Genomic DNA, 20,162 nt, shown 5'->3' with positions numbered 1-20,162 from the left:
TTTCCTGCCCCGTTATAAGTCAATGGGGAATTTTGGGGGCCTCTTACACCCCAGGGGTGAAACTTACACCCCAATGTGATGTATGTTCTTACACAGCCTGCCAGCCTCTTCAAATGTGGTAAACCACAAGTTTCTACAAAATTCTCGCTCGCAGCTAGAACCCGTCAAAGTTTGTCCAATGTTAAGTCAATGGGACTTTCGGAATTTTTATTTCCCGTTTTAGGAATTCTGTAAGTCGGATCCCTTCAAAAAGTCATAGCACACTTCTTCAGACCAGTTAGAATGTCCGTGGAAAATTTGGTGGATGTAGCTTGAAAGCTGTAGGACGAGTTAGCTGCAGAAATTTAGTCTCAGAAGAAAAATAATAATAATAAGTTTAACTACAATAACAGTATGTTGGCTTTGTCAAGCCAACATAATAAGTATGCAAGATAATAATAGTGATGCCTTGCATAAATGCAAGCACCACTAATAATATCTTTGAGCAATAGTAATAGTGATGCTTTGCATAAATGCAAGCACCACTAATAAGTATGACGAATAGTAATAGTGATGCCTTGCATAAATGCAAGCACCACTAATAATAAGTATGACGAATAGTAATAGTGATGCCTTGCATAAATGCAAGCACCACTAATAAGTATGAGGAATAGTAATAGTGATGCCTTGCATAAATGCAAGCACCACTAATAATAATAAGTATGAGGAATAGTAATAGTGATGCCTTGCATAAATGCAAGCACCACTAAATATAAGTTTAAAAGCAATAACAATATGTTGGCTTTTTCAAGCCAACATAATAATAATAATAAAAAGCCCAGTAACAACAGTACAGCGCATTTTCAATGCACTGTAATAAATATAATAATAATAACAACAACAAAATAAGCAAAAAAATAGTGCATTTATTTCCCAATAAATCAAAAAAACTAACTGGACTAACAATGAACTCTTGTCATTCTGGTCCTTCTTAAAGCTACAACACTTATTTATCAGTCTAAACTGACACATTCAGTACCGCTCCACAAAGAAAGGGTCGTCCTCACTCTCACTGTCTTCCAAAAACTCCTGTCGCAAGGGTGACTTTTCAGAAGCCATGGCCTCCATGTGGAGACTCTCTCGGTTACTGTGACACCAGTGAAAGCCGTCCCGTATCCGGCTGAACTTGGCAGAGCGGAGGTGCCAGGCGAGGAGAGCGCAGAACAAGACGCTCATCAATGATGCTAAAACAAGAAGTTTCATCATTACTTCAGAGCTGTCCACTACTGAGTGCACTGTTCAGTATATGTAAAGAAAAAGATTAAAGGGAATAAATGCACTGTATGTTTTTACCTGATGCAATTATGAGCACCCCCTGGTCAAGGGGAACCCTGTCTGCTGTAAAGTCAATCACGATGGGACTGGTCAGTCTGTCAGAGGATATATTCACCTAAAATTAAAGGGATCAGAATGATTTAACCTGCTGGATATGAGCTAAATGCTAAATAAAAAAGCAAGATCGCAAATACCTGCTGGAGCTCTTGTTGATATCCGTGGGCCTGCACCTGTAGCTGGTGTGTACCTGGAGCCAGCAGAGTCGTGAAGTAACCGTGACTGTCCGCATGAATGCTTACGGATCCATTCACCACAACGACAGCATCTGAGACGGGTCGGCCTTTACTGTCCCTCACAACACCACTCAACCTTCTGTGAACCTTCAGAGAATAAAGATTATTAAGTTCAAGGATATGTCACACTGAATATAGTATTTGTACATATACATTTATTTATTATACTATTAAATTTAACCTCCAGCAGCATGCGGAAGAGAGGTGTTCGGTTTTCCATCCACAGCGAGAAGAGCCGAGATTCAGGTGGGTACATACAACAGCCCGTGTACACGGTGATCTCAGGACAATTATCCACATCCAAACTGTAGTCCTGAAAGTGCATCAGTTGGATTTTCTTTAATGAACAGTGCACCAAAAAAGTCCACCTGTCATTATTTGTCACCACTGAAATTTGAATGCCTTTCTTTAGGGCAAGACAAAAGGAAAAATGTATCAAATTGTTTCAGGAGTTTTCATACAATTACTAATGTTGACAAATACAACCTTATTGTAGTATTACCAATTTTAATGCATTAGCTAACATGAACTAACAATAGACCCCTTCACGGTTCACATCACAGGCGGTTCCCACTGCGCATGTCGGGGTCAGAAAAGTCATTACAGCAGATTGAGTTGCGTATTATTCGGTATCGTCAAAAATGCCTACTTGCGTCGTGGGCTGTGAAAATCGCACCAGGTCTTCCGTTAAGTTTTCGCGATTCATGCAGAATCTCAAAAACAAAAAATACAACATCTGCAGCTGCAAGCAATTAATGTGCAGACTGGGACAATGCAAATACCAAAGAGGCTTGTGTTTGTAGTGCTCACTTTATTTCAGGTTAATCATCATTTTTCAGCCCTGTTAGATTAAATTATAAAGCCTGGATGGTATGAACAGTTTGACCCAATGCTGCGTGCGCACCCGATAGTCATTCAATGTTTACAAACCTTGAAGGGGTCTATAAAGATTCCCTTCAAATTGCGAAAACTGAAAATGCGCCAATTGAAACAACAATTTTGCATAAACTGCCATATATCGCAAAAAAGGTTTGGGAAATTTGAATTGGTTTTTGGAAAAAGAAACCACAAAACTGCAATAGAAAGTTTTTTTCCACATTTACAGGTCACCTGATGTGGGTAGGTGTCATTAGATCATTCTTTAAATATGGTTTGTTTGATGTGGTGTCACAAGAACTGTCAACCGCATGACGTCAAAATACCATGAGAGCGATTTGGGAGTCAACTGCTCTATGCTTTCGAGTTGTTCTCATGGTATTTTGATGTCATCCGCCTGACTTTCTGCGTGGCGCCCATAGACTGCAAAAAATATGGACGTAGTGTCATGACTGAAGCCAATAGTTGGCCTGTCGTCGCCATTTTGGCATCGCATTACCGTGCATCACTTGCAAACAACCATAAAAATGGGTAAAGACACGGGACGTTGGTGAAGCTGAGGTGGCTGTTTTCTGAAATTCACGCCCACCTAGCTCATAGGTACTGACAGCAGTGGCAGTTCACTAGTCTCTCATGTGGAGACGCCCTTAATTACGCAGAACTTTAAAGCTTAATATAATAAAAAAATTCATTGCAAAATTAGTTATATAGACCAAAAACACTTTGTAAAAGGCTGTAAACATTAATTTCTACTGTATAATTGGGCATTTTAACCATAGACTGTAAAAAAAGGTGGATGACACCCGTTTGCTCTCTTCCATTGGTGAAAAGTGAAGCCGCCAATGTCCCGATACAGTGCTGACATCTTGAGTCTGCGCCGTAGCAATTTTGGGACCAGTCCTGCACAGTAGTGAGCAGGAAGTAAAGCCGTGAAAGCAAGGCCCCGCCCTCGCTCTCGCAGAATGACCATATCACAGCTGTCAATCATGACATGACACCACCGTTTTTATAGCATTAAATAACTAACTAAAACAAACTTATTTTAAAAACAAACACTTGAATTTACATCAGCGTGATTAAAACTACAATAAATGACAGAAAAAAGTCATTGAAGTGTAATTAAATTGTTTAGTTGGTCTCAAGTCCCATTGTATAACATGGGGAGGCGGGGTTTATGACCTATACTGGGACCAGTCACTGGGGGGCAATCGAGACGTTTTGGCTTCACTTTTCAGGGCTTGTGCGGCACGCTTGATTTTTAACATGGGGTTTATAGGGATTTAGTGGCCAGTCAATGAACTGCAGTTTAAGTCACTTCGAGATCGGAAGGTTGCCCCATGGTGCCGCCGTATAAAGTCGAACACATGGTTTTGGAATGACTTATCGTGAGACAATAAAATTATGTTTTAGTCGTATAACATTGTTTAATGGAAATGCCATAATTTCGGATTTTTTTCCTAAATGTCAACAAAAACTCTAAAGTTTGGGGCAAATATTTAATGGAAACATAGCTATTGAATGCAACCGCATAGTATACTGTTACTATAAAATAAAATGAGGACGGTTGTCATTGAAGTCAAAAGCTTAGACTTCGAAAAAACATGGGGGATAATACATGCCTCATTTGACAAACATGAACACTAGATTAGTCATTTGAGCTGCATTGTGTTTTTGTGAGTCACAACACCAGTCATAAGCCACAGATGTCATTCACAAGAACAACATCCACTAACAATTTTACATTTAGATGTTCAACACAGATGTCAAATCCCTCAAGTACCTTCAAACTGCCTGTGTGAGCGTTGAACTCCGCACCCTTCAAGACGCCTCCTGGGATTTCTCTGGCTGAGTTATATTATTCACATCATAAAACATATTAAACCATCGCCTACTTTATGACTTTAAAAGCTTTAAGTTTTTAATAGTACCTGGCTCTTTTGCACATCCCACATTACCCATGTGCATGAAAGGATGAATGCTGGCATACAAGGAGGCCAAATATCTCAACGTCTCTTCATTTTGAGCTTTAAAATAGAATATAACAGCATTTCAAAACATCCTTATTTCTTTGTAACTTTCCAAATTTATATAGGACAACAAGACAGATGGGATATTGGTGATTGTCCATGTAAAGGTCACCATCACAATGCTAGGAGGTTTCCAAGACGATCAAATGTTTACCATAGCTAGTATAAAAACTAATAATATGGTGGTTTTACTACGTTGATTGGGTCTGTCGTAGGGATACGTGGCCATGAGAAAGCCCCCCTCCAGCACTACAGAGAGAGAGAAACCACTTCCTTCAATCAGATTCATCACCGCACGAGTCTCTGGCTGGGCGGACATGTTGCCTAAGAGTGAAGAATATAATAGTGATTAGGGCTTTTCATTAAACTGGTTATCAATAACTTGATTTTACAGCAGCTGACTGACCATAGATGTAGTCTGTATCCAGATCAGTGCCGTGTGCATTGGTGTAGCCCTCAGTGGAAGAGCAGTGACCCTCCTGAGCCTCCTCTCGGCCATCAGGATTCACACACGGGAGAATCAGTATCCTGCTTCTGTCAATTAACTGGAGAAAAGAATAAGATTCACAATGAGAAAGAAAGAGTGAGAGAAAACGAGAAAGAGACATTTTTTGGTTGCCTTCGTTTGGTTGATAGGTTTTGGTTGTCTACCTTGGTGATGGTGGGATTCCTGCCGTAATTGAGACAGAGAACAGAGGCAAATTCGAGCAGTAGTTCTGGGCCGACTGCAGCGTTACCATGGACACCGGCCACATAACGGATCTTGGGCTCAGCAGACTGAGGCATCTCCAAATTGCCAGAGATCTCCAGGGCCCAGATTGTCCTGAACTCAACGCTCTGACCCAAACTGAAAAACAATTTCACATAGGGCTGCACCATATATTGTTTCAGCATTGACATCACAAAGTGCACATCTGTAATCAAATTGCAGAACATATTTTTTAAGAGAGGGGGTATGCATTTTATGCATTTTGTGTGTTTAACTGTGCATTCACAACCGACATGAATGAAGCAAATAAATCACGTTACTTGCATGTAGTTGGACGCTAGATCATTTTGAGTTAACTCTCATCATTTGCGCATGAAATTCAGACGCGAATATGCCAAATTTGCCGGCTTAAGCAAGCTTGTAGTCGCAATATGTGTGTGTGTGTATACAGAAGGGAAAAGATTGTAGCCATCAAGCCAAATTTTGAATTCATACAAAGAAATCAGAACATTTAAGTATACAAGTTGAGTCATAATAAATAAAGTGAAATTACACAGGGAATAAGTATTGAACACACTACACACTATTGAACAAAAACTTTGTTGGTGATAACAGCTTCTAGAGGCCTCTTGTATGGAGAGAACATTGCTCAGGGTGCAGACGACATGTATACATGAGCAATGCAGACAACTGGTCTATCCATACAAGAGGCGTCTAGAAGCTGCAATCACCAACAAAGCCCCTCTACAAAGTATTAAATAAAGTGCGTTCAATACCCATTCCCTGTGTCATTTAATTTTATTTATGATGACTCAACTTATATACTTAAATGTTCTAATTTCTTTGTATAAATTCAACATTTGGCTTGTATACATATATCTCGTTTTTACAACTTACAGATTGTCCGACCTCCTCACTCACTTTCTTCAAAGCAAGATCCTTTTTATTCCTGTTTCTATAAAAAACTAAGATGCATCCTACTGTACAGCTCCGGGTGTCCACATACAGCGACAATGATTTTGTCCTCCATTGTTGTTTGTATTTCTGCCTCAGCTGGCTACATCGTAATCACATTACTACTAGAGCAAGCTCCGGATTGGTTAACGTGACGCAAATATCTGCCAAAGTCCGATTTTTCAACTCGCTTGAATCATGCCGCAGGACCAACTGGAAGGTCTTATAAATCTGATAAAACTACAGACTCTTTGAATATATTAAGGATGCAATACTATTCACTAGGTACTCCAGAATAACCTGAGATAAGCAGAAACAGCGTGATATGTGAGCTTTAAAAGGAATCAAGACAGAAACAACAGATTTAATAACATTTTGCACATTTTTAATAACAAGTGCAGTTACCTGTACAGGCGAGCAATGCGAGGGAAGTTGAATGTAAGACTTCGGAGAAACTCTGCACGTTCTCTGTAGTTGCGATATTGCAGGGTCTGAGCTGGCAGAAGGCTACGGACAAATTTATCTAACGCACCAACGGGTAAAAGCTGCTCCACCAGTTTCTCCAAGTCCTTCTGTTGTTCTTCCTCCAAGGATGGCTGTGATGTGTCTCTGGTCAGTTTAAAGTCCACCTGCTCCACTCGAGTCTCCAACACCCGAACGGATTCAGACATTGTGGTGTAACTGACGGTAAAGCACAACAAGAGAGGCAATGTTATCGCTCAGTGATTGTTAACCGATCAGAAGACCTCAAATGGTTCCTTAATGTTCTGTATCGTACCCGGGGGCAGAGGCTATGATATGGTAAGAACCAGGAGCCAGGGGTCTCCAGTACTGTCCTGCACTGCTGGTGTGAACCTGGTGCCTGGATCCTTCCACCATGACTGTGGCATTAGAGATGCCTTTGCCAGTCTGAGCATCAGTCACCATACCCCTCACAAACAAATGAACCTGACATCACACAAACCATGAACATGGCTAGTAAATTCCACTTCTAGAGGGCCAAGGACCGAAATTCCACTTCTTCAGGATGGAAGCTGCCCTGCAGTATCGAAAAAGTTGGGATACAGTTGGTTAAATAACAGCAGTACACTACCTGCTGTATGAACTGTAGCAGGGCTTTGTGATTCTGTTCCCAGTATTCTGAGAGCGACTCCTCTGGTGGCCGCAGATCACAGCTCAGACCAATGTCAACAGCTAAATTATCCGTGTTGCTATAAGCCCAGGTCAGCATATCAGTTCCTACATACATTCAAGAGATAAAAAATGTTAGGGTTAGGACCAGATATGGGTATTAGGAGGGCTTGAACAGTTGAATATATTAACCCGTCACTGGGGGACGACGGTGCCTGTTGGCTTTTTTCTCTCTGGTTCTTGGCACATCACAGGCCTGGGGCTTCTGTAAAGCCTGAGATTGCTGGAACCAATGAAAATACAACAGTAAGCGTCTAAAATAATTGAGAAAGACATAAATCGGTGCTAGACAGTATTTGGCACACCTACCATATAAAAGGCTTCTGTAACAAATTTAAACAAATTTTCATCAATGGAGTCAACGGAATGAGGATACTCTACTCCTCTAAACCCTAAAGACAATAAGGTTCAGTTTTACTTGAAACGTGGAATATCTCACAAACTAAAAATCTAAAAATAAAACTCACAGTACCTCCACGAATACTTGCAGACAGCACAAAGTAGCGAGACTTGATCCAGTTCATCACTGCTTGAGTTTCAACTTCAATATCAAGTCTTGATTTTGTATGTTGAGGAAAGTTTGTGTTCAGGTCAACACGGTGACTATTACTATGTCCAAAAATACTAAGATCTGAGACCTTTAAATGTCCTTTTTGGGCTACAGGAATACAAAATGATCAATACAGAAGATGACACGGCGACAGCACACCACAAAACGTATTTGCTCTCACCTTTAAGTGCCAATTCATAACCATCGGGGTTCATGGAAGGCATTATGTGAATTCTTGTGCTGTTCACCAGACGGGTGACTAAAGGATCCTTGCCGTAATTGCGGCACATGTATTCAATAAGGTTCAGAAGAATTTCACGGCCGATAAACTCATTTCCAAGTACGTTACCCACAAACATGACCTCTGGTTTGCCTGGTTCATTATCACAATCAAGACATTGTACATGAACAGCATGCTGGATTAGATTGAAATCTATATCAAATCAAATATGATTGTATACAGTTGTACCTTGCTGACTAACTCCAGGATTGGTGGATATCTCCATCACGTAAAGATTCTTGCCCTGCACTGATCTTCCAGCAGAGTACAAGTATGTGATAGATGAATAGACAGCGCTGAACAGCTGCAGGAACATCTCCATTTCATCATAACTATGATGTCGGAAGTCCAAGGATTGGATCTGAGACTTCGGGGTGGAAGGTACTGGGGTGATGGGAACCTCATTGGTTACGGTAGTTTGTTCAGTAAGCACAGACATTACCATCGCCTCTTCAGTCTCCTCAAGAGTAAAGTTTAGCAGCGTCGGTTTGCCTTCGACCACTGGTACTTCCTTCACAGTTTTTGGGAGATACCTGTGATGCGACAAAAATTAAAACCTTTTTGTTTAAAACCTTTACGTTGTTAGTGATGTTACATACAGTGTAATCACCCTGGGGCACTAGCAGTCAAGTCGTATATTCCAGGCAGCAGCAAGCGGTAATAGTCACCAAACGTCCAGGTTGTGATGTTGTGATCGATTCCCAAAACCGAGATTGTCGCATCTTGAAGACCAAGGCCTGACCTGGTCATAACGAAACCTCTCACACCAATATGAGCCTTAAAATCGACAAGGATCAACAATCACTCTTCATGCAAAATACTATGTATGCAATAATACTAAGAATTTGAATCATCTCACTTTCTGCATGTAAAGAAGAAGTGCCTCTTGGTTGTTGGCCCACTCTATGTAAAGCTGAGATGCTGGAGGATACTTGCAGCAACTTAATTCAAAAGTGACTTCAAAACAGTTCCCTTTCAGGTAGTTGTAATCCTGCATCCCACCTAGGCAAAGGGCACCAAACAGCAGTGCAAAAGAGCTTCATGAAGATAAAATGCTATGTCAGTTAGCTTACCTTGGATGTCATACCACTCTGCACCGTTGGTGATACCATCTTTAAAGTGTTTGTTGGGATCATCAGGGCAATGCGGTTCACCCATTCTCATTATGGGATGGTTTTCTGCATATGTCTGTGCTAGATAGCGAAACAGAGCATCGTCTGCCGTAGAGCTGTAAAGTCCTGAGGTTTTATGAGAGCTGGAGTCATCAAAGGGGTAGCTGGCCAACACAGAGCCACCGTGAAGACTACCAGACAGGACAAACCTGACAAAGATTACAGATGTACAGTATATATACGGCTGGGTGGTATATTGAATATAAGATGATATAGAGATAAATGTACTGAAGATAAATAACTACAGAATATTGTGAATATCGAAATAAGAATATTCTGTCAAAGGTCACACAAATATGCAATTTTACTCCCACTGCACATCTTATGAGTATCGCAAGATCTAACTCATCATTGCCAAAATGACAGCAGCAAGTGTTTCACAAGTTTGCATTAACATGGAAAGAGATAAAGCATATTTGGCGTGCTGTTTGAGGGGAGGGCTCAAGAATTGTAGTCCTCCCCCTATTTAACTGGGATAGATGAACTAGCTGAGAGTGAGGTGATGGGGTGGAGGAGGGATGCTGCAAAAACAGTCACGGGACAGAAGTGAGGGACGGCTATATATAGACACCTTTTTTGGCTGATTGGTTCGATTACATGACCATGCTCTTTCCAAACTTAGTTAAATAAACTTAATTAAGAGAGACACTGCAGTGGGTGATAAATTATACACGCCCAAAAATGCACAATATATCATTTGGGGATGGCTTAATTTTCAAAAAACAGATAGTAAACCAGTGTTCTTCACTCCCAATCCTGGAGAGCCGGTGTCCTGCAGAGTTTAGCTCCAACCTTAATCAAACACACCTACCTGTGATCTTCTAGTGATCATGAAGACATTGATTAGCTTGCTCAGGTGTGTTTGATTAAGGTTGGAGCTAAACTCTGCAGGACACCGGCTCTCCAGGGCTGGGAGTGAAGAACACTGTAGTAAACAAAAGACCATGATTTGCTAGATGTACAAGACAATCATGACGACTGGGGTTAGCACAACTAATCTCTTATATATCACCTGAAGCAGAGAGAAAATCAACTTTTTAAAATAATTTGGAGCAAAAGCAAAAAATATTGAGATGTACAGTAGTGGTCAAAAATGTTGTCCAGCATTAAAGGGGACATATCTTAAAAATCTGACTTTTCCACGTTTAAGTGCTATAATTGGGTCTCCAGTAGGGATGTAACGATTCAATCGCGGTCCTCATTAAAAATGCCTGGCTGAATCCCAAACCGCCTACTTCCATACTATATAGTATGTTAAAAGCGCTACTTTGCGTACTATATAGTATGGAAGTAGGCGGCCTGGGATCCAGCCCCTGTCTGAAATCGATTCTGAATCGCAAGGCTGCGATTCTTTGTTTTATGCACAGCTTGTGCCTGCACTACGGCATCCGGTCAGTAGGAAGTCCCTATCAATCTAAAATAATTATGAGTCGGAGTCGTTTATAATGTGCATTTAAAAAAGCAACACTCGTTAAACAAAATCATTCAAAATATTCTTTATTATCATGAAAATACCTGAAACTATTTGAAGAACAGCGTATAAATATTCCTGTGTAGACATTTCCTGGAATAGCATTTGTAATGCTACTTCTTGTGTGGCACAAAGGGAGTTTCCGCACGAGAGCGCCCCCCGGCACTCGGATGCGCCGGGACCCCACCGCAATTCATTCAAATTCATTCATTGAGAAAACACGCATTTGCACGATTAATTGTTACACCTCTAGTCTCCAGTATGGATGCCCCAATCAATCTGCGATAATGCTTGCTATACTTCTCAAGGAATTACGGTGAAATGCCGCTACATCCAAAAGCCAGAGGGCGCTCTCGTGCAGAAACTCAATATGCGGTGCAGAAGAAGAACCATACACACGCAGCTATGACACGCAGCTCCAGGAAATGGCTGAAGGATATATTTATGTTGCCGTCTTCAAACCTTTTCAGGTATTTTCATGATAATAAAGAATATGTATAATAATTATGTTTGACGAGTGTTGCTTTTTCAAATGCATGGTATAAACGACTCAAACTAACAGTGATTTCAGATAAGGACTTACTGATAAAAAGCCGTAGTACATGAAATAGCTGTGAATAATATCGGCTGTGCGATTCAGAATAGTTATCGGCCAAGCATTATTAGTGTATATCGGCATTTATCGGTGCACACCTAGTCCCCAGTGCTTGTATCAACCTAGAAAATATGAAAAAGATCAACCCAGTAACTTAGTTTTGGTAAACCATTCTCTGCGAGCGTGTGAAAAAATAGGTAATTGAAATTTGGCTCCCCTTGTGATGCACTATCCAACCACTGCCCTGCCATTTAGTTGCATTTAAAAGGACACACCCAAAAACGGCACTGGGGTATTTTAAGCTAGAACTTCACACACCTACTCTGGGGACAGCAAAGATTTATTTGACATTTAAAAAAAAGTATTGTGAAATGTCCCCTTTAAACAATTGATTCGCTCTTTATTCAGATATTTTATTAAAAGGTGCATTTTGGAGTAACAAACAAACTCAGATTTTAGAATTTTTAAACACAGCACATGCACAAAACTTTTAATGACACAGCCCAAGACAATGACTAAATTTTATTTTTACATTTAATCGACAATTAAACAAATAAAAACGCTAAGAAATCAAATCAAATAAAGTCAGTATATTAATTTCGCCCATCCCCCTTTTTACATTTTAATAATTATTTTACATAAATGACTCTTAAACGTTGTATAGGACCAAAACATTCAGAGCTATATGCATGAACAAAATCAAACATTGGGTGGGCTGTTTCTGATTTTCGGGAGCATGTCCCCATCAATGTCCATTGTGGTTACTGCCCTGGTACAGTATTGTACAATTTCTCCACGGAAATGACTTTTTGCCACTAATCAAAATTTTAAAAAGTATCGAGAAAACAGTTTAGGCACTTCAAAATTTGTACTTTTTTAATTCAAGCAATTTATAACACTTTTCAACTATGAAAACTATCACACCTAGGCTAATAGATTTTACTGTTATAATGGAAACATTGATTTTAATGGAATCTATAAAAAGGCAAAACCTAACTTACTTTTTCTCAAGTATCCAGCTCATCACAGCCGTGACCTCCGGTATATCGTTTAAGCTGCTAGTGGAAGGTTCATACTGGTCTGGGAAACTTCTGTTAAGGTCGTGATGTTTAGCATTGTATCGGGCTTCACCGCGGCCACTACAGTCTCCCTCTTCAGCCTTCTCAAACCCGTCCGGATTCATACTAGGCATTATGTAGATATCAGTCCGGTCCACGAGCTCACTCACGCGCGCATCGCGATCATATTCAGTTAACAGGTACTCGATTAAATACATTAACAGTTGCCTGGATAACGCCTCGTCACCGTGTATGTTGCCTACATACTTGAACCTCGGTTTCCCTGCCACCACTATACTGGGACTCGTTGTCACCCTCATCACCCAAAGTTCCCGTCCTTCAACAGACTGTCCGATACTCGAGAGGCTACAAATGTGTGCGTATTTTTTGGAAAGACTTTGAAGGCGATCGGTCAGGTCTACGTAGTTGTAGTATTCAGTGAATGTTTCGTCGTTCACGTCATTACTGTTTTTGAAACCGTACGTTTGGCGCAATGATAATAATAAAATATTCTGCAAAATGAGCAACAAAATATGCATGTTGTGTTCGGTAATCTGTCATGTAGCTTACAATAAATGTTTTAAAAATATTTTGTTTTGTCGTTATAGTTTGCTTTATGTTGCACCATCGTAAGTTTGTCAGTGAGTAGATCAAACCGTTTGAATGTGAATTACGGACACTAATAGTTCACACATGGCATAATCAGTATAAAATTGGTTTCCAACACGCATGACTACACAACTGCTGCATGCTACTGGGTAATTTACAGGTAACAGGTGTTTTCGACTTCATCAGGCTCTGCGCAGACCGATCAGCTTTTGACGTCAAAGCAGGCTAGCGATTAAATAGCTGTGCTCTCGCGATACTTTAAGGTTAAACCCCGATCAGTGTGCGCAGAGTCTCGAGCCTGTATCCATGAATTTGTTTTTACCGGCATCATTAAAATAAAGCATCAGAAATATATGAATAAAGAAAATTTTATATTTGAGTCATTAAACTGGTCAGTTTTTCTTTGTTTTAAATTTGGTTTAAAAACAATTTAAAAGTAGCATACATATTTCATAATAGTCTCCGATTAATAAAAAATAGTGTATAAATAGAAAGAGAAAAATGTTTAGTAGGCCTATAGGTAATGTTTAGGTAATCTTTGCTCATTAAATAATATTTTGTAACACTTAACCTCTAAATATCACAGTGTGTTTAAGCATCATATAGTTTAATGGGATCTTTCTTTTGTTTTTATTGTTTATATTTAGGCCTTATTTGCTGGTCATTTGCTGCATCCTATATAGTACACACACACACACACACACACACACACACACACACACACACACACACACACACACACACACAAACACACACACACACACACACACACACACACAAAAGGCAGTAACGTTTTGGGTCAAAAAGTAACGTTTTGGGTCAAAAATTACTTATTGATATTTTTGAGACATTCAAGACCTCCTTTATTATTTGCATTAGTATCTTGGGTCAAATTTATGTTTTTTCGAGAAAATAAAAATAAAGAAGAAATTAACTGACAACTGAAACTCACTATAAGTCTAAACTTTAAAGTAATTTTTCTCAGTTTCACACTCTAGCGAGTATATATATATAGTTACTAAAACTATTTACAATTTTTGTTATGGGAAGGAAGGTATACATTTTAGTGCATAGCAGAAAGTATGCAAACACATGGGGCATACTACCGCATAACGTTAATGACTGTTGTTGCCTAGTTGAACATTGCATTTTCTTAATTCATTATTTCTCAAGTAATATTTGCCATATAGGTTAATTGAATTTATTAATTCAGTAAAGCCTCTTTAAACTCCTCCTTCTCGCAGTAAGTTGTGGGTAATTGACGGTTCATGGATCTGCATTTCGAAAGTTTGGAATAGACCTAAGTAAACCATTTAGGTACTTCAATGATACTTATTTGAACATACTACTACTACTAATAATAACAATAATAATAATTTAATACATTTATAAAGCGCTTTTCTGCATGTGCAGCATCCACCTTGATGATGCCACAGCAGCCATATTGCGCCAGAACGCCCACCACACACCAGCTTATTAGTGTAGAGAAGACAGAGTAAAATATAGACAATTAGCATATGAGGGGATGATAAGTAGACAAATGGGCAAGTTTGGCACACCCCTAATCTTATTTCAAATCTTATGTCCACATCATGTACATGTACTGTATTGTTTAATGCCCCTTCAAAAATGATTAATCTGAACCCTTCTAACCTTTGGAGAGTTTGTCCTCTATGTTTGCTGATGGAGATCAACACACCACATTCAGTTGTAATCAATTATTCATTTCTGTGTGTTTGGCTTTTATGCTTATTTTCTTTATTCATCAAATATCATACAGAAGTTGACCATGAAAACTGCAATGGCTACAATCATGATAATAGTCATGACGAAAGCAGAGCACTGTTCCTGGTTTTTCAGTACACCATGTCCATACGCTCTTAGTGAAACAGATTTCTCTGTTTCTCATCATTCCTTTCTTTCTTTGCGTGGTGGATTAGAAAGTGCAGTGGACTTGTTGCATTGGCGTAGCACCAGCTTACCAACCTGCCTGGTCAACAAACCATCCTGCATGGCTGGGAACAGAGGGATAGAGAGAATGAAAGGAACTGGGGGTCAGAAGGAGGAAGAGGTAAAGAGGACACAGCCGATCTCAGTGCTGGATCCTGCGGATCGACTGGATCTGAGGGGTCTGAGCGTGGCATCCGTACTCTCTGTAGTTCCTGTACTCGCCTCCGTGGCAGTCACACTCCATAATGTACTGGTAACCACGGTAACCAGGATACTGGTAGCATACAAAGCTAGCGAAATAGGAAAGATACACAGAGGCAGTGGTAAAGCACAGATGCGGAGTGGAGCATTTGTTGTTTCAGAAGCTTTCAAAGTTAACCATCAAAATAAAACACAACATTACAACCCTATTTCATCAACTATATGATCAGATGTGAGGACTTTGAGCAATCGTACTTACGCGCCACTCATGACCTGGATGGAGCGGATCTCGTTGTTACACCATCCCATAGCCTGCAGAGAGGGGTAGTCATTGCACACCTCCCACTGCTTTCCAGTCATGTTTTCACACTCGAAAAGAGTCATACGGGAATCCTTGTGCATCTGTTTCAGAATAAAGAATAAAAAATTCTCATTGCTTTATTCATATTGAAAACATATAGGTGAGACTTTATTCGAGTGCAGATGGTTTGACTCACCGCAGAACACACGGGGCGGAAGGACATCAGTCTCTCAATGCGATAGGCATTGCTGCCACTCCAGGCCTCCCAGCAAGGGTAATCTCCCTTCTCCAGGATGAACTGTTGGCCATTGAAGGTAGTGTGCTCAAAACCAATCCAGCTAGTGTAAGAAGAAGCGATTAGGAGACCTTATAGAAGCCATGTGGAAATTAAGATAAATTTATTATGGTAATGAAATATCTTAGGTTTAACTCACGCGCCACACTCCACCTTCAGGGAGCGGACCGTCTCCATTCCGAACTCCATAATGTTCTGGCAACAAGAGGTGAATTCGCAACGCCTGCCCTGGAAATGCTCCTGGTCATAAACGGTGATCTGGAAAACACACAAGCAAACTTAAATTGCCAACTACGTCTCAATCTGGTCAGAAGTGGACGAACTCAAAATGTTTTATAACCTGTTTACACTTGTATTTAGCATCGTCCACTTGTGATCCGATCAACCAAAATGCATTTAAATACCAGGTGTAAACAGCATAAATTTCCATGTTTGATATTAGTCTACCAGCTGAACCAAAAATAGCCATGCTGTCAACCAACAGAGCTGGTTGACCAACATGGCCTGCTACAGTAGGTGATTCTGGTTTACTGAGGTAGGTAAGGCCTGTTGGTTAAAGAGCACCTATTTCATTGATAAAAATTTGGTGTATTTGGTATAATGCAATGTGTTTGTGTGGTTAATGGTTAAAAAAACACATTTTCCAAATGCCGTACATTTTTGTCTCTCCAGATTTCACTCTCTTCCTGAAATGCACAGATTTAAAAAAGCTCTATGTCCCTTATTGGCCAGCTAATCTGTACGTTGTGATTGGCCTGAATACCTCTGACATCAGCCGGAAATGTGAACGCTCCTTACCATGTTTGAAAGATTCGCTCACAATGCACTGCTAACAGGAGTTAATTTACAGGCTGTAAGGAATTATGATAATGACTACATCACCAATCCCAGGAATTAAACTGTTGCCTACAATCCGTGTGTTTGTTGAAGTCCAAGAAAAGACATTTACGTTGGAGCCGATATCTTGTTTACTTTGGGGTTTGTACCTTTTGCATATCGTTAACATGTACTAATACACACTTACACACCAAAGGCAATGTAAAAATGTGAATCGCACAATAGGTGCTATTTAAAGCAACACTAAAGCCTTATTGCTCTTTGCTCCCCCTACAGGTTAGAAGGGTAATTGTTCATTACCACTGTCGTAAATACTGCAGCATAACTGGCTCTGATTGGATTGTAGGTCTGCCGTAAAGCAAGTTTTTGTAGTTTTCACTCGAAATACAGGACCACTACCCGACGGTTGGAAACTTCTTTAGTGCGGTTTTGGCCGATAGAGGGCTGCAAAGCGAATGTGAAAGTGCCATTCACCCTGTTTTGAGTGGATGAACCACTGAAACTTTTTTGGAAACGTTATTTTAAGGTAAAAAAACTCTTTGGTGTTGCTTTAACATAATCTAGAAGTCACTGAAGAGTTGCAAGTCACGGTACCTTCCATGGTCCCATGGGCATGGACACAGGGTTTGTTAGAGCCATTGTTTCAGGTAAATCTCAACGCTGACTGACCTGCATGCAAAAAAATGGTCAACATATCAGAATAGTTCACATACAAGAGCAATAAATGAGCTAATATCCATAAGCATCAAAAACAATAATGCAAAACATGACAGTCTGAACTGCTTGTCAAAGCTAATAACGTGAGACATTAGTGCTGTCTGTGCTAACTAAACTGTCTGTGTCTGACAAGCTTGAACGATGCTGAAGTGAGTGGTTTACATATCTCACATCCTGTCTAATGCATATCAGCTGTACATAATTATTATAAGCATGTCTGTCTGGTTGAATCAGTAGATCTTTAGATTGGTCATTATGTGTAGCTTGTGGTGTAGCTTGTTGAATCGTAGAGGCTTTACCAGACTTACCCAACAGAACGAGCTATGTGCGTTGAGGGGAATCCACCAAGCGGTCACTTGTTCAAGCATTTGTGGGGGTATTTATACACAGACCCAGTCTGCCGTCAGCACTTTGCTTTGGATGCCTTTTGTTTCTGACCTGAGCTGCGGTCTTTTCTTTACTCCTCGCACTTTTCACAATGATGTGACCTGCACCAATGACAGGTGTGGAGCAATCTCACTTTGATCAGTCCATTTTTACACTTTTGAGGAGGCAATGCATAATATACACTAATAAATATATAATATTAAGGTTTACAGTACTTTCACTGAGGCCTGTAATTCAATATGTTTGTACACTCTAAGAAAGAATGTGTTCATTTTTACAGTTTTTTGTATTATCCTACTTAACACATGACGTGTTATATGTGTCACTTCGTGTTGATTTTGTGTTCAAATAAATAAAAAGGACAACACAAGATGTTTTAAAACAACACAAAGTGTGTTGTTCCAATAAGAACACAGAGATATGTCAAGTGACAACACATTAAACTAGACACAATATGTGTTGTTTTAAAGGAACTACCACAGGAAAGGAACTACTGATTTACAGCGGAAACTTAAATCAAATTATTTAACGCATTATTACATTAAACGTAATAAATATAAATTAAATTAAACGTTAAGCAAAAATAAATATAGAGTTTGGTTGTAGTAATTCCTTCGGCACAGCTGGACATTGCAAGCAGTCTTAAAATCAAATTTTGCCATTTCTGTGCCATAATCAGTTCATTAACCTCATATCAAAGAAAAACTTATGCACAAAAATGTACATGAGAAGAAATATTAAGTTCTTTTGATATTTTACTCCTGTGACCCCTGCCGCGATTAGCTTAAAGTGAGTACACTTTAACTTAATATGTTACAGATCATATTTGTTAAATTGCTTTCTGGTATTGTTATTATTATTGCGTTGTTGGTGGAACTGAAGACTTGTTACATTGTGTAGAGGCGTGAGGTATTTGTTTTGTTGTCATTTTAGACTGGACAACCTTGTAGTTGTATTTGTCTATTTCAAAAGTTTTGGTTGTTTAGGTATATGTTTCTCACTTTATGAAGTGCGCCTCCCCAATGAAAAAAAATGCCCTCTGTTCTGTATGTTTTGGTGATGGCCCTGACTATATTGTTGGAAAGGTCTAAGAATGTTATTTTCATATTTCAAAACATTTAGGCAGGAATAATAATACAGTGAGAGTAATTTATTGATTTGTGACAAGAGTATGCAGCAAACCGTTGACACCTAGTGGCCACTGTTGGTAAAACCACTAAAAGTGTAAAGGGGGTCGCACACCGGACGAGTCTAGGACAACTCGGAGGTATCGTAAACCGGAAGTGTACATTAAATAGCGCAAGCTTAGTCAGATAGCATCTACTTCAAAATGCAAAATATACGTTAATAGCCAATGTTAATTGTTAATGATTTGGGACAAATATTATGTTATTTAAATTATGTTAAACTATGTGAGTGGCGCGACAGGGATTTGAGCAACTTTCTGAGTCAAAGCTGGGCGGCGCGGACAGGCACCACCTGTCGGAGCCGGGGTGCGTATACTCATAGAAAACAATGTGTTCGATTTTTTAGAACGGCCCTGCGCGGTGCTGAGCTGCACGTCCGGTGTGCGACCCCCTTAACACATGATAATTTTATGTATACAATATATACTTTACTGCATTACTTTTATTTATTACAATGTAAACTGCTATAACTTTTTAATATTTTCACCTCCAGACACTTACGTTAAAAACTAAAGTGTCTTCTTTAAAACAAGAAAAAAAATGCCAGAGTTAAATTAATTTGAAGGTGTACATCACCTTTTCACCCCCCCCCACACACACTTAAAAAGGGCTGCGTCAGTTAAGGGGTTAAATGTCCAAAAAGCAACAGATTGGGAAAGGTGGCTAAATTCATGGGTTTCTAGAAAGAATATGATCCTTAGGAATTATTATTTTTTACATCGAAGGATGTACTGTATATGATTTATACTGCATGTGATATTAAAATAATAGGAATATACATTTCACAGTTTAAAATAATGTTTGATGCTTAACTTTACAAAACAATAGCTGTACACAGACTGAAGTCAGCACATTGTTTGGCCAGAATGCCAACCATGGAGAAACGTGTGCGTCAAATATGTGCATCGTGTGTATCTATCAGGCCTTGTGTATGAGTGTAGTTTAAACGTAGTTATTTGTGTGTAAAAGTCTTTGCATGTGTGTACCAGGGTTTCTGCTGATGAGAGCAGCCACGCTGTGATGACAAAGAGATGAGCCAGCTCAGCAGGCCCAGATGAATGAACCTGCCCACTTTAACACACATACTTCCTCTGTCTGAGACATTATGAGGTATTGCGGCACAAAAATGTTAGATATACTGTCCCACTAAGTTTCAATTACAAGACTGAGCATATTACAATACAGAAG

The 20,162-nt window shown here is 39.7% G+C and overlaps 2 protein-coding genes across 3 annotated transcripts; both read right to left on the bottom strand.

Annotated features, from left to right (window-relative positions):
* Positions 1 to 885: 885 nt before the first annotated feature.
* On the bottom strand, positions 886 to 13,245 carry cpdb (carboxypeptidase D, b). 2 transcript variants are annotated; one of them, XM_055179611.2, is made up of 21 exons: positions 12,434 to 13,245; positions 9,268 to 9,515; positions 9,054 to 9,196; positions 8,805 to 8,971; positions 8,384 to 8,727; positions 8,096 to 8,287; positions 7,837 to 8,022; positions 7,674 to 7,756; positions 7,497 to 7,587; positions 7,267 to 7,412; positions 6,952 to 7,121; positions 6,579 to 6,854; positions 5,162 to 5,357; positions 4,917 to 5,055; positions 4,703 to 4,834; positions 4,412 to 4,507; positions 4,264 to 4,328; positions 1,789 to 1,920; positions 1,509 to 1,694; positions 1,333 to 1,429; positions 886 to 1,223 (listed from the first exon to the last, which is right to left on the bottom strand). In XM_055179611.2, exons 1-21 carry the CDS (start codon positions 13,027 to 13,029, stop codon positions 1,012 to 1,014), a joined length of 3,897 nt encoding a protein of 1,298 aa, XP_055035586.2. In that variant the 5' UTR covers positions 13,030 to 13,245; the 3' UTR covers positions 886 to 1,011. The 2 variants fall into 2 exon arrangements, with proteins under 2 accessions (XP_055035586.2, XP_055035587.2); XM_055179612.2 differs by having other exon boundaries at positions 4,706 to 4,834.
* Positions 13,246 to 14,834: 1,589 nt separating this feature from the next.
* cryba1b (crystallin, beta A1b) lies at positions 14,835 to 17,938 on the bottom strand. Its single transcript, XM_055179610.2, has 6 exons — positions 17,709 to 17,938; positions 17,278 to 17,352; positions 15,986 to 16,104; positions 15,748 to 15,889; positions 15,510 to 15,652; positions 14,835 to 15,339 (listed from the first exon to the last, which is right to left on the bottom strand). The coding sequence occupies exons 2-6, from the start codon at positions 17,320 to 17,322 to the stop codon at positions 15,192 to 15,194; spliced, it is 597 nt and encodes a 198-aa protein (XP_055035585.1). The 5' UTR covers positions 17,323 to 17,352; positions 17,709 to 17,938; the 3' UTR covers positions 14,835 to 15,191.
* Positions 17,939 to 20,162: the final 2,224 nt, after the last annotated feature.

This window comes from Misgurnus anguillicaudatus, chromosome 9 (assembly GCF_027580225.2).
Source record: "Misgurnus anguillicaudatus chromosome 9, ASM2758022v2, whole genome shotgun sequence".
In the NCBI taxonomy this organism is placed as follows: Eukaryota; Metazoa; Chordata; class Actinopteri; order Cypriniformes; family Cobitidae; genus Misgurnus; species Misgurnus anguillicaudatus.
Note: the sequence above shows the minus strand (reverse complement) of the source record. Positions and strands in the feature narration are given on the sequence as shown.

Excerpts from the sequence above, each read along its gene's own strand:
- cpdb (XM_055179611.2), bottom strand. The coding sequence starts at position 13,029 with ATGCATATTTTGTTGCTCATTTTGCAGAATATTTTATTATTATCATTG. Across the intron at positions 8,728-8,804 it reads TTGACTGCTAGTGCCCCAGG|GTATCTCCCAAAAACTGTGA; the intron begins GTGATTACACTG and ends GTCGCATCACAG. Across the intron at positions 5,056-5,161 it reads GGAATCCCACCATCACCAAG|TTAATTGACAGAAGCAGGAT; the intron begins GTAGACAACCAA and ends TCTTTTCTCCAG.
- cryba1b (XM_055179610.2), bottom strand. The coding sequence starts at position 17,322 with ATGGCTCTAACAAACCCTGTGTCCATGCCCATGGGACCATGGAAG. Across the intron at positions 15,890-15,985 it reads CTGAAGGTGGAGTGTGGCGC|CTGGATTGGTTTTGAGCACA; the intron begins GTGAGTTAAACC and ends TTCTTACACTAG. Across the intron at positions 15,340-15,509 it reads ATCCAGGTCATGAGTGGCGC|CTTTGTATGCTACCAGTATC; the intron begins GTAAGTACGATT and ends CTATTTCGCTAG.